Raw genomic sequence first — 12,037 nt, forward strand, 5'->3', positions numbered from 1 at the left:
ATGAATGAGCAACTACTTGTTATTAAATAAAATAAGCAAAAGCATTTTAAACTTTAAAACCCTTATAAATTCATTAGCCAACATATCACCAGTAGCCCTCGATTCATAATACATACTGGTAATGATCTTAAATCAAAACCTTCCTCCATCACCTCATCAGAGGATTTAAATCCATCCAGCAAATGGTCTTGCTGCCTCTGGTTCTGATCCAGCACTCATTTGAAGCAGGCTTAATCTCTTTGGCAAAAAAGTCATTGAGATTTCAAAAGAAAGAAGGAAGCTGAAGTGTTATTTAATTCTGTTACCACTTAGTATTAGAAGCTGCAGTTTTCTGCAGATTATAAATATCAACAATGAATGAAAAAAATCCTTCAAAAGTACTGTTTTGTCCATCCAATTGCCCCTAAAATGAAAATATTTATTCTGCAGAAAAGGAAATAAGAAGAAACTCACTATGTGGAATTTTTTAAAATTTCTTTTCGCCTCTGCATCTATTTGTTTCTTGGCAAACACTTCGATCTGAAACAGGAACAATCCGAGGTGCACTTGAAGGCACCGCAGAGTCCGCAGGTCGGCGTCGCTATTGGCACTCATTTGTGTTCCTCACAACAAAGTCCCCGCCTCCAAACTATTCAAAGGAAACAAGAGAAATTGTAGTTGGCTCCACACGCCGAAGCTCAAAACTCGGTCAGCATCGTCCTCGGCAGGTTTCAGTCTCTGTGGGAGGACAACAAGAAAGTTTTTTTTTTTCTTTTTTAAAAAAAACAAAACTTTTTTTCAATTTTCATTTTCAATAACAATGACGTTCAGGAGGCTGAAGAAGGTGAACTCCAGCGCACCGGAGAACGGACCAACATCTCAAGACGAGATTTATTTCCCTTCTTCCAAGTCGGACAGCTGCAGGACTATGGACTTACCGACAAACCCCTCCTTGGAGGTTTACAACTACAAGACCCTGGCTTACTCTGGGGGGACGCTGCCCAGAAACTACAAAAAGGTACTGTTACTTTTTCTGTCTGAAGTTTATTAACTGAGTGTACCTGCAAAAGTTTATTCTTGGTAGGTAAACTCATTAAAGTTTTATGTTAAACTACTTAAGCACTTTTTTTTTTAAACTTGAAAGGCAGAAAATATTTAAATTTACTCAGTAACTTCTGGATGTTTCTTATGAACTGTGGGGTTCTCATATGAATATCTAGCAAGTATATAAGCCCATTAAATGGTTATCAGGTTATTGTGTCCAGTGAGTGGCTGGTCGGCGCCACACAGGGCATCTTACAGAAGCCCATCCAGGGGCAAGTGTGGACCTCCCAGACTGAATCTACTGTATGTTGTGTGAAGCAGACCTCGCCCAGGTTCTTCATATCTATTTAATTTCTTTTAATCTAGAGGAAAGTGATCTCCAAGATTAAACACACTTTTCAGAAGCGCATGACGCAAATAAAAAGATTTTTTAGTTGAGAACAAGTATGTTATTAAGAAAGCAAACTTGCATTTGATGATTCATGCAAAGTAAATTGTCCCAGTAGTCATTTGAACAGCAAGTTGCATCAGAACTATAGGATGCGCTGCAGAGTCCACCAGGGGAAGTGCTTATCTGTTTAAAACGTACAACAGTCAGTCGCAGCCTGTCCCCTCGGGCTGTTTTTCCTCCTTCCTTGCTTGAGCCGTTTTGCAGTTAGGGACAGCCGTTGACGTGGGGGGTGGGTTGTCTGATTGTAATAGGATGATCAGTGTTATTCACCTCACCTGCCATGGTTTTAATGTTGTGGATGATTGTAATCAGATGGGCTACAAATTGGCCTCAGTGTTCTGCTGCTATCGTGACCTGGTCCCTCATTTCAGGGAAAAATGATTTGAGCCTTAGACCTGCATGTTTGTCTGGATTTCAGGAACGGTTTCTGACAGCCCGCATCCTCCAGTCTATGTTGCATAATGCTTAATGTTTACACTGTAAATATGTTTGGCTACTGTGCCAGTCACATGTTTGTTTTTACCCCTCATGAAGCTGATTTATATTGAATTCTGAAGCTTAATTTCTTCTCGAGTTTTCTGCTAAAAGAGGACATCTGAGTTGGAGAACTCCTTTCAGACAGACATGTGACAGTGTCCTGTAGTGAGTCGAGGCAACGTCAAACCCACACACAGAAGCGAGAGCAAGGGGTTACAACACAGCATTGTGTACACTCAGGGACGGAGATCCTGCTTGAGCCACCCCTGTTGGTCTCTCTGGGTACTTGGGAATAAATGCACTCATTGAGACCGGACTGGGTCAATTCTGGAAGTGTTGGGACATAAAGAAAGCAACATTTTACTACCCAGAGAGACTGTAGCACAAAGCAGCCTTTCATTGGAGCAGCATTTAAAAATGATTGAGCTGGAACAGAGGTGGATTGATTCAAGTGATTTAGTGGAGGCTTTTGGACAGATAGCTGCCTTATTTACACAGCCAGGTGGGGCAGGAACCTGACTGGTTTGGGCTTTCTCTCAGTGCTGTTATTGTGTTCCAGTGAGTCACCTCTGTGTATTATTTGTTTCTTTTAATAGACTGTAGTTGGTGTAAACATCTTTACAATTTTTAGATTGGTTGACAGTTTGCGTGCCTGAAGGCAGCCAATTGGCTTCTGGGTATAGGTGCAGCTTAGGTGTTGATGTCATGGCGAATGAGAGTAAATGGAGAGGAGCCAGTCTTGCATTTTTGGTTTCGTCAACAACATCGCTATGCTGGTTCAGTTGCTTAAGCATACCAGCAAGGTAACTTGATGGACTGGCCGATGGTGTGCTCAGTAGATGTGCCTAGGAAATGCTTCGGGGGAAATGCTTGGGGGAAACCCTCGTGAGTAAAATGGAAGCTACGCAGGTGTATGACATGCTTCATGCATTGTTTCGTTTTCTTCTTGCAGGGTGGCGGCTTACAAAAGTGGAAACCCCTAACGCAGACGCCAGAACCACAAAGGTACAACATCCCTCATCTTTCTCTGACATTTCTGTTTGAACTTTTTTCTCTCTTAATCTGCCTTCTCATGAATTATTTCACAGCACCACCTTCCTTGGAAAAATGATACAGAGCCAGCAGACTCAAATCAGAACCAAGGGCCTTATTTTAAACGGAGAGATCTGTGATTTAAAGCCATTGTTGAAACTCAATCCAGCAGACAGAGACAGACTGTTACTGTACATCTGTCTGTGACGTCTGCGTGCTGCTCGACACAGAGGAAGTCCTGTGCAGCCAGCAGAGATGTATTGTTGTTCAGTTTAGTTAAGGATGCAGAGAAACACAGACATTAACCTCTTGCTGACTTCCACTCCTCCGTGGTCTTTAATTTTGTATTTGATGATACAAAAACGGCTGTTTCTTATGGATGTTTCATAATTAATATCATTAACCTAAATTCAAACAGGCTGTAAACCCCCAAAACTATAAGGCATATTCTTTTTCTTTGCCTTTACTAGAGTGGATTCCCATCATCCAGAGCTCAAAATGATGCTCATTTATGTGAAAGACATTTTTGATTTGCTGTATTGAAAACAGTGAAAACTTCTTTTTAGCTGGATCCCAGTGCTCAAGGTGACAAACTATAAAAGTGCTAATTTTTCCAAACAGCAGTATAAAACCCATTCATCCGCCCACTGTCCAAACTAATTATCCAGTTCAAGGTTGTGGGTTCCTGAAGCCGATCCCGACTTTCATTGGGTATACCCTGGATAAGTTGCCAGTCCATCACAGGGCTATGAGAGAAGCTCTGCCAGCTGCAGCAAACCCAGATAAGTCTGTTCAGTTAAAAGTGACAAAAATCTTTCTTTTCTCATTTATTTTAGGAAGGTGGTGGTCCTGGAGAAGAAAGAAGAGGAGGCATTTGGTTTTGAGATTCAGGTAAGATTGACCACGGTACTGGGGTAGGGTTGGGGGAGACTTCTGAACTTCTCAAGTACCATTTAACAGGATTTCTATGATAAGCCACAATTTCTGTCAACACATAACAAAACTTAAGTGGCAGAAGCCTGTACATCCTGTTCTGCATCTCTTAATCTGAGTGTTTCAGCGAGAGGTGAAGGGTCACGCATCATTCAAGTAACTCGTTGATGTTAATCCCATGACTGGGGAGATGCTTTTATTATTATTATTTTTTTCCTCCCAGCATCTGTATTTTGAGCACAGTGGTTTACTCACATGCCTTCTATGTAATACCTGCCCCACTCTGACCCGCTCAGCAGACATTGTTACACATTTGACCTCGGTTTGTCCCTGATCTCTCTCTCTCTCGCTCATGTGCCCTTGAAGCCGTCTACCTCACAATATCAGCTCTGTTATTCAGACCTCATTCCTGGGATAGTTTGCTAAATTATTAAAGAGTGCGAGTATTCCTCCACATTGTAATGATTTGGCATTCATTTCAAGTTTCTCAGGGTGAAGTACTTCTTTGAGGAAAAGATTGTTCTATTTACGGGTTTGCTGCGCATTCCCACCCTTCCTGACCAGAAGGAAGTGAGATCATGAGGACAAGTTTGATGGTACGCAGAAAAAGAAAGAGACAGAGATGAATTTAGAGTCTTGTTTTTCCCTCGCTCTCTGCTCTGTTAGTACGGTGAGCCGAGGGTCCAGCATGTAAATGTAATGTTTGGAGTTCATATTTGCACGGTTGTATGAGAAGGAAATCAACAGCGAGCGCAGGCTCAACCCTCTCAGCCCGAATTCAGGAGCGGATAGAAAACTTTATAACTAGCATGTTATTTTTATGAGACGCATCGTTTTTGTTTCCTTGGTTGACCTTGGGTTTTCTTCAAGGTAAAAGCTCTTTCAGCAGCAGCAATGCTGACTAACAGTTGTGCGACAAGGGGAAGTCTATCTCTGTCCTGCAGTGGTCTGACCTTTCTGTAGAGAAGCTGTCATGACTGAAACGAGGAAGAGCATGCAAATATGTATGGAAGTTAGAAAAACAGTTGCCAGAACAACAAAATATTTGCCTTTGGGTTTAAGTAATACTCACGTCATGTGGTTAAGTTAAATTGGCAAATACGACCAAATATCCTGCAGTCAAACTGTAAGTACTTGTGTACTTGTTATAGAGGAAATTACTTACCCTTGGGTAGTTTACAGCAATTATTTTTTAAATTTATTTTTCTTTGTAACTATTTTTCCTGATCTTGTCGCTTTTCAATGTAATGATAACTATTCTGTTTTTAATATCATCATAAACTGAATATCTAATGGTTATGGGCTGCTGTTCATCCAAAAGGCTTTAAAAAGCTACTTGTCGCAGTTAATGATTAACTGATCGGTTAGCTGGAAGCTGGTCATGGGATTATACAACAAGGACAGTGTTTTCACAGCTATAATTTATCTTTTTCTATTTTGCATATTATCTTTATTTACAACCATAACTTTCAAATTATTACAAAACTTCCTTTTGACATTTAGTGGAGTAGAAAACCAAAATCCTGAAGTATAGAGGCTGATGTGTGAACTGTGAGTAGGAGTAAAATGACTTTAGTGTTGGACATCAACCGAGTGTGTTTGATCACACAAGAGGAAATAAAACCTCATTTGCTTCTTTTGCGTCACACCGCCGCATGTTCAGTGATAGTCTTCTTTCCTGCATTGTGTGTGTCATGACTTCCTCTGCATGCCATTCAGTGGTTTTTCATTGTTGCTGCATTATTTCAAATAAGTTCTTAGAAATCAAGAGTAGGGAAGCATTTTGTGTGTGTGTTTGTGAGGGAATTCCTTTTTGTTCAGTGTGAGTATTCTGTCTCCTTCAGACTTACGGCCTTCACCATCAGGACCAAAACTCTGTAGAGATGTGTACATTTGTGTGTAAGGTCCACAACGACAGCCCGGCCCAGCAAGCAGGACTTAAAGTTGGTGAGTAAATTTCCTCCTTTCTGTATGTTTTCCTCTTTTTATTTGAGCGCATTTAAGCCTAAAATAACCTGGAACAATGTAGAAATGGACCTAAGGGGGAAGTGAGCGTAACATGAGGCTACGGTTCAGGTCACTGTTGGCCAGCTGACACTTGTGTAACATGCGTCAACAAAAGCATTTGTTAATATTTGCCCGTTGTTTAGGGAAGTACAGACATGACTGTGTGACAGCTCATTCTTTCCAGCCAACAAACAAGTTGGTGAGCGGCTATTTGAGCCAGCAGATATCAGCGAGCGCTTCTCAGCAATGTCCCAAATAAGGCAAAAGCAAGTGAGCTTTAAAGGAAGTGATATTTTCAATTGATAAACATGTCTGGCTCCTTCAAAATTAGAAGCAGTTCATTAATAAACCAGGAAGTGCATATACATACATACATACATACATACGTACGTACGTACGTGTGTGTGTGTGTGTGTGTGTGTGTGTGTGTGTGTGTGTGTGTGTGTGTGTGTGTGTGTGTATACGTGTGTGTGTGTGTGTATACGTGTGTGTGTGTGTGTGTGTGTGTGTGTGTGTATATGTGTATATATGTATGTATGTGTATATATATATAAAATAAATACAAAAAATACTTTTTTCACGAGAGGATTAGGGAAGGACAAAACTTTTAAAGTGAATTGTGCACGTCTGTGAAATTTGCCACAAACTGGTCACTCCCAGTGTCATGTTTCCATTATTTCAAAAAAAAAAAAAAGGAAGGGGATTATCTGCTGCTGCCTGTTTTCTTCAACCTGCTGTCACTACAGTTTCACTTCCTAAATTCCTCGCGTGCTCACTCTATTGTCCCCCTTGTCTTGCAGTGAACACAATGACTTCATCAGTTTTTTTTTTTTTTTTTTTTTTTTTTTTTTTAAGCTAAGTAGACTTAAAAACCTCACAAAGGCTGCTGTCACATATGAGTATCCACGCCACATCTTTTCTCACTCTGATGAAACTGAAGTGGAACTGTGTGACTTTATGTATGTAATGTGTACACTTTTAAACGCTTTAATGCCCATAAACGTTCTTCTGCAGTTTTGTGATGAGCCATATGCCACGACTGTGCAAACCAGTCCTCCCACATTTGTCTTGCACATGTGTTGAGGTTTCATTTAGAATCAAGCGTGCCTCATCTGGCAGCATCCTGCAGTATTTGAAGTGTTGTTGGTTAACATACATGTTTATATATTTGTGTGTGTGTGCGTGCAGGGGATACAATTGCAAGTGTGAACGAGACCACCGTGGAGGGGTTTCGACACAAGGAGATCGTTCAGCTCATCAGGGCCAGCGGCAACACAATCAGGTACACAGACTTGGAAAACCCAACAACAGCGGCTTCAACACTCGGAGCAACAACAGAACTTCTCCTTGTGTTTCTCGGAATTTCATTTATTAATAAAGTTTGTACCGGTGGTTAAACAGTTGATAGATCTGACAGGATATTCGCTTCATGGTTCACCTCTCTAACTTTAAAAAAAAAATAAAAAATTAAAATGTGACTCTGATTCACGTGGGAACAGAAACCAAATAAGCTTGAAAGCTAATAAAGCTCAGCACAGAGGGGCGAATCAAGTAAGATGAGAATAATTTCTCAGTGAATTTCAAAATATGACATTTTGGTTTTGAGATTAATGTCAGAGAGGTGGGAGATCCTGGTTTCTGCTACAGTTTAGGGAACGTTTAAGTAACATGTTTCATTTGGCCTAAAATAACTTAATGCTGATGGTAAACATTTGCATGTGCGTTGGTAATGTGACAGTTTGCTTTTACTGTCAGTTGCATAAATGTGAGTTAACTAGGATAAAAAAACAACCTGAAGATGTTACTTGTTCAGTCCAGGAAGTTAATTTAAAAATCCTTCCATTATTGAACGCTCTTGATTCAGTTAGAATAATTTTGTCTGCCTCAGCTCTAGTATCTGGCACGTCGCTGTTCAGATTACTTATCAGTTGGTGTGCTGCGTGGGTGTTTAATTTGAACCACACACTCGTCCTCATCCCCCCCTTCTCTTCTTGTAAAAGATTAAAAAGAAAATTAGCCTGGCTCGTCTGGAAGCTGCTCCGAGCTGATGCAGAAAAAGTGAGGTGAACCGCATTAGAGCGCCAGAGTATGCACACATTTTATAGACTGACATCATCAAATTATGCTTACAACTCAAGTTGGTATAAACTGTGAAAACGAGCTCTGTAAGTTGTTCTTACTCATGTTATTTAAAAGGATTTGCGGCACTTAAGTGGAAACTGTATGTGTTTCTTATGCTCCCTCTTGCTCGTAAACCAAACCCATTTCTTCCACCAACTTATGAAAGGAGTCTTTCATATGGTCATTTTTTTTTAATCACCTTTTTCTGCCCTTGTAGTTTTTTTTAATATGTACTTCCTGCTATGCTTATTAACTCTACTGCATTCTGCTTTTTCATTTTTAAGGCTGGAGACGGTTTACAGTGACTCAATTCGAAAAGCTGAACTGGAAGCCCGGCTGCAGTATCTAAAGGTGAGTTTTTCACTGTTTGTCAGTGGTGAGTCAACCCGGATGAGTGTCCAGCAGCCTCACACACACACGCGCGCTTAAACATCTACATGCTGGATATAGACACCACACCTCCCTCCACACCTGCCCCCCCCCCCCCCCCCCCCCCCCCCCCCCCCCCCCCCCTCCAGCAGTCCCACCACCTGTTGCGTTAGCAGTTTGTGCAGCAGGCCCACTGGTGGCTGTGCACATTCTTGACTCAAGCTGCCTGTAAAGTGGCCTTAAGTGAGCAAGCTTTTGCCCCAAGATTACAGCAGCTGTCCTTTTCTAATCCTCAGCAACACAGCTGCCTTGTGAGACAATAATCCAACATTTTAAAGCACAGCAACCTGCTGCTGAAGTGCTGCGTTTGACACATTAGTAATGAATGCATGAGAAGTAAAAGTTGATGTCTAAATAAATGTGACATAGTTATTGACTCATTTATGGTAAGATTTTAAAAAAAGGTGAGCTGACTTCTAGTAAGTTTTAGTCTGTGGCTCTTATTTGTGTCATGGTGTTTGAGAATATTTCTCTTTGTGCAAATAATTTGGCTTTTTTTTGAGTTCTGTACACCTGCAGCGTGGGCACAGATGATTAGGCTTTATTGCTTCGAAAGGCTGCATGTGAGGGTGCTGGATTTGTTTGCTGCATGTTGTGATTTTTCTTTTTGTAAGCGATTCCAATAGCTTGTGTTGTCTTTCTTTAGCAAACCCTCCATGAGAAATGGGATGAATATCGTTCACTGATGGTGCAGGAGCAGCGGCTTGTTCATGGTAGGTGATTTTTATTTGTCTTAGATATGGAGTTTTCAAAATGTGACAAGATTATACTGGCTAAAAGCATTTTTTAAAAATATATATATATAAAGACAAAATGACAGTCTTGACATAGCTCAGTTATTTAGCAAGAGCAGTGCAAGACTGTATACGTTAACCGAGGCTGAAAATCTCCACACCTTGTATAAATTGATTGCCTGGATCTGAGTTTTTGAAAGCTTCCTGAGAACATTAAAATTGTCTCCCATATTTCTTATTTCTATTTGACATGTATTTATATGATATTTATTAAGATGTGATTTGAAATGTCCAGTTTTTCCAATCTTAAAATGGTAAAACTCCTCGCTCCTGATAGATTCCTGTCCTCACATGTTCTCTTTCCTGCAGGTATAGTAATGAGTGACGCCACCGTGTACGAGTCCCTGGAGTCGGCCGGTGTGTACGGCAGCCTCGGTGCTCCAAGCCCTGCGCTTCAGAGAGCCCTCCACTGCACCGGCAGCACCAGCAGCAGCGCCAGTTTTCTCAGCACGGCCACCGAAGACGACCCTCTCTACCAAACCTGCATATACCAAGCAGATGGCAGCGTGGACTCTGTCGACGCGGAAAAAAAGAGAGAACAGCAATCGAAGCAGCAGCGTCTGCGGCCGACCAGCGAGTTCTTTTCAACACCCAAGACGCAGCTGACCCGCAGTGCCAGCACTCGCAGCTACGTGAAGGGATCTTCGTCTTCATTGTCGTCCGGCCCGGGGGAGAAGCAAGGAGGTTTCAACACAGTGCAGAGGAAGCCCAAACAGAAAAGCTTCCGCAGGCGCCTCCTCAAATTCATCCCCGGCTTGAACCGACCGCTGGAGGAGGAGGAGAGCAAACTGTGAGCAGCAAACGGAGCTGTTTACAGAGAACAGAACTAAAGACTTAAAGTAACAGTGACTGCCAAACTAAACTGCCAAAGAAAACAGCAAGCAGCCCCAAAGAGTGAAGAATTTGAGACCAAAGTGTATTGGCTCTGTAGTTGCACCTCTCCCTGTTTAAATGGATAAACCAATTGACATTTGGGCTACATCCAGTAGCTTTCAGTGTTTTCTGGCTGTACATAAGTTTTGTTTCTGTTTGTTCTAAGTTATTTATTTATTTTTGCATGTTCAGTTTATGTACAGAATGAAGTGTGTTTCAGTCTGTACTGCATGCACAACTTTCATTTTGACAGCTGAATAAAACAATGATAATTGTGCAGCAAAACATTTTGTAAGAAACAAGTTCGATAACGACTTTAGATGACTCAGGCTGATCATGTTTTGTTTTCTTCACCCGAAGTCACGGTTCCCAAAAATAAAAAAACCTGTGGCTGATGATTATATGCGTATTATTTTGTACAGAACTTGCTTGAAAAGCTATTTTCCTCCCCAAGCCACAACTGTTTGTGGGAATTGTAGCTGCCAAGACCCTAAGTGTACACACAATCTGTAATTTACCCCTTTGGAGATGTACCCAGCTCATGTGATGCTTTTAAATATAGTAAGGCTTAATAAGTTTCACAACTCTTAAAACCGTTCAAGAACGTTATCAGCCGAGTTTTGGAGGTTAGCGTGCGGCTTGGGATGCTTCAGGCCTTTTTGTGGTGTGAGATATCCAGAATGGAAGCTGTTGTATCTGCTCTGACACAGTTTATTGTTGTGAGAATAGTGAGGAATGTGCGGAGAAAGGCATGACCCAAAATTCCAAACACAACCGCTTTCTTTCAGCTCCTGCAGACGAATGCTGATTCCTCCTCTTCCACACTCCCATATTCCCATGGCGGGTTCAGTTGTCCAAGGGCTTGCTGGGTGTTGGTGTGTGCGTGCATTTGTTGGGCGGGGGTCCCTTGGAGTCTTTTCATTCCTGGCTCCCAGCTGACCCATGAGGTCATGGTGGTCACTCTTTCCATTGGTGCTGCAGGGTTGATCCCTTTTGTCCTCTGCCACTCGTTCACAGATGTATCAGGAGTGACGATGCTGCTGAGCGATGGTATGTGGCCATGTGTCAGAGCCAGGCCCTCTCCGTGCTCTCCTCTGTAGTGAGGAGAAGCAGCGTAAGGGGGAGCTGAAAAGGACCTCGTTATAATGCATTGTTATGCATGCCTGCTGGTGCTTAAAATGTGGGTTTAGAATGAATGGGCTGAATGCATAACAAGGGCATAATTAGTCAAGATAATTGTTTTTAGTGCACAATGCGTGGAAGAGCTATTTAACAGAGATGTGGGACCAAACAAGGAGGGTGCAGTCGATGCGCTGCAATTAACACTACAGGAGATTAGGCTGGGCGTGTGGTTACTGTTGCAAATATTTGCATGACACCCACAAGCTAAAAGACTGCTGCTGATTTAAAGACTGTGGTGAGTTTGTTTTAGTCCTTGCACAAATCGATTTGATGGGTTTACTGCAGTTTCTGCTTCTTGTGCTTGCTGAAGTAATTGCTCCCCTAGTTAACTGTCATCTCTACTCTGCAATGGTTTCTGATAATTAGTATGCTGAGAAATGCTGGATTATAGATTTTCTCTCATTACTGTGTTTAAATAGGAGACAAAAGTATCTGGAATAAGTGATGCTAACACCACAACTCTGAATGCAGGCTACAAAAACACTTCATGCAGTCAACAATCAAAGTAAAGACTGCAACAAAAACTACTCACTCATGACTGTAAAACAGCCACCTTTTTAATTTATTTTATTTTTTTTATGAATATAGCTTTAAAGCAAAATGTGTCATTCTTTAGTCATGATTTGGATCAAATAATTATTTGATCCATAAAACTGAAAATCATAACATCCAACCAAAATTCCTGCTCCAAAACCCAAAAGACTCCTTATATTTA

General features: G+C 41.5%; 1 protein-coding gene across 1 annotated transcript; it reads left to right on the forward strand.

The window, feature by feature from the left end:
* Positions 1 to 656: 656 nt before the first annotated feature.
* tamalin (trafficking regulator and scaffold protein tamalin) lies at positions 657 to 10,541 on the forward strand. Its single transcript, XM_030733330.1, has 8 exons — positions 657 to 997; positions 2,904 to 2,956; positions 3,820 to 3,874; positions 5,761 to 5,863; positions 7,112 to 7,205; positions 8,329 to 8,395; positions 9,120 to 9,186; positions 9,577 to 10,541. Exons 1-8 carry the CDS (start codon positions 800 to 802, stop codon positions 10,059 to 10,061), a joined length of 1,122 nt encoding a protein of 373 aa, XP_030589190.1. The 5' UTR covers positions 657 to 799; the 3' UTR covers positions 10,062 to 10,541.
* Positions 10,542 to 12,037: the final 1,496 nt, after the last annotated feature.

The sequence above is a fragment of the Archocentrus centrarchus genome, chromosome 7 (genome assembly GCF_007364275.1).
Source record: "Archocentrus centrarchus isolate MPI-CPG fArcCen1 chromosome 7, fArcCen1, whole genome shotgun sequence".
NCBI classification, from domain to species: Eukaryota; Metazoa; Chordata; class Actinopteri; order Cichliformes; family Cichlidae; genus Archocentrus; species Archocentrus centrarchus.

What these genes read in the sequence shown, in the direction of transcription:
- tamalin (XM_030733330.1), top strand. Translation starts at nt 800, where the DNA reads ATGACGTTCAGGAGGCTGAAGAAGGTGAACTCCAGCGCACCGGAGAAC. An exon ending in CAGACGCCAGAACCACAAAG is followed by an intron (nt 2,957 to 3,819) that starts GTACAACATCCC and finishes CATTTATTTTAG; the next exon opens with GAAGGTGGTGGTCCTGGAGA. An exon ending in GCAAGCAGGACTTAAAGTTG is followed by an intron (nt 5,864 to 7,111) that starts GTGAGTAAATTT and finishes GTGTGCGTGCAG; the next exon opens with GGGATACAATTGCAAGTGTG.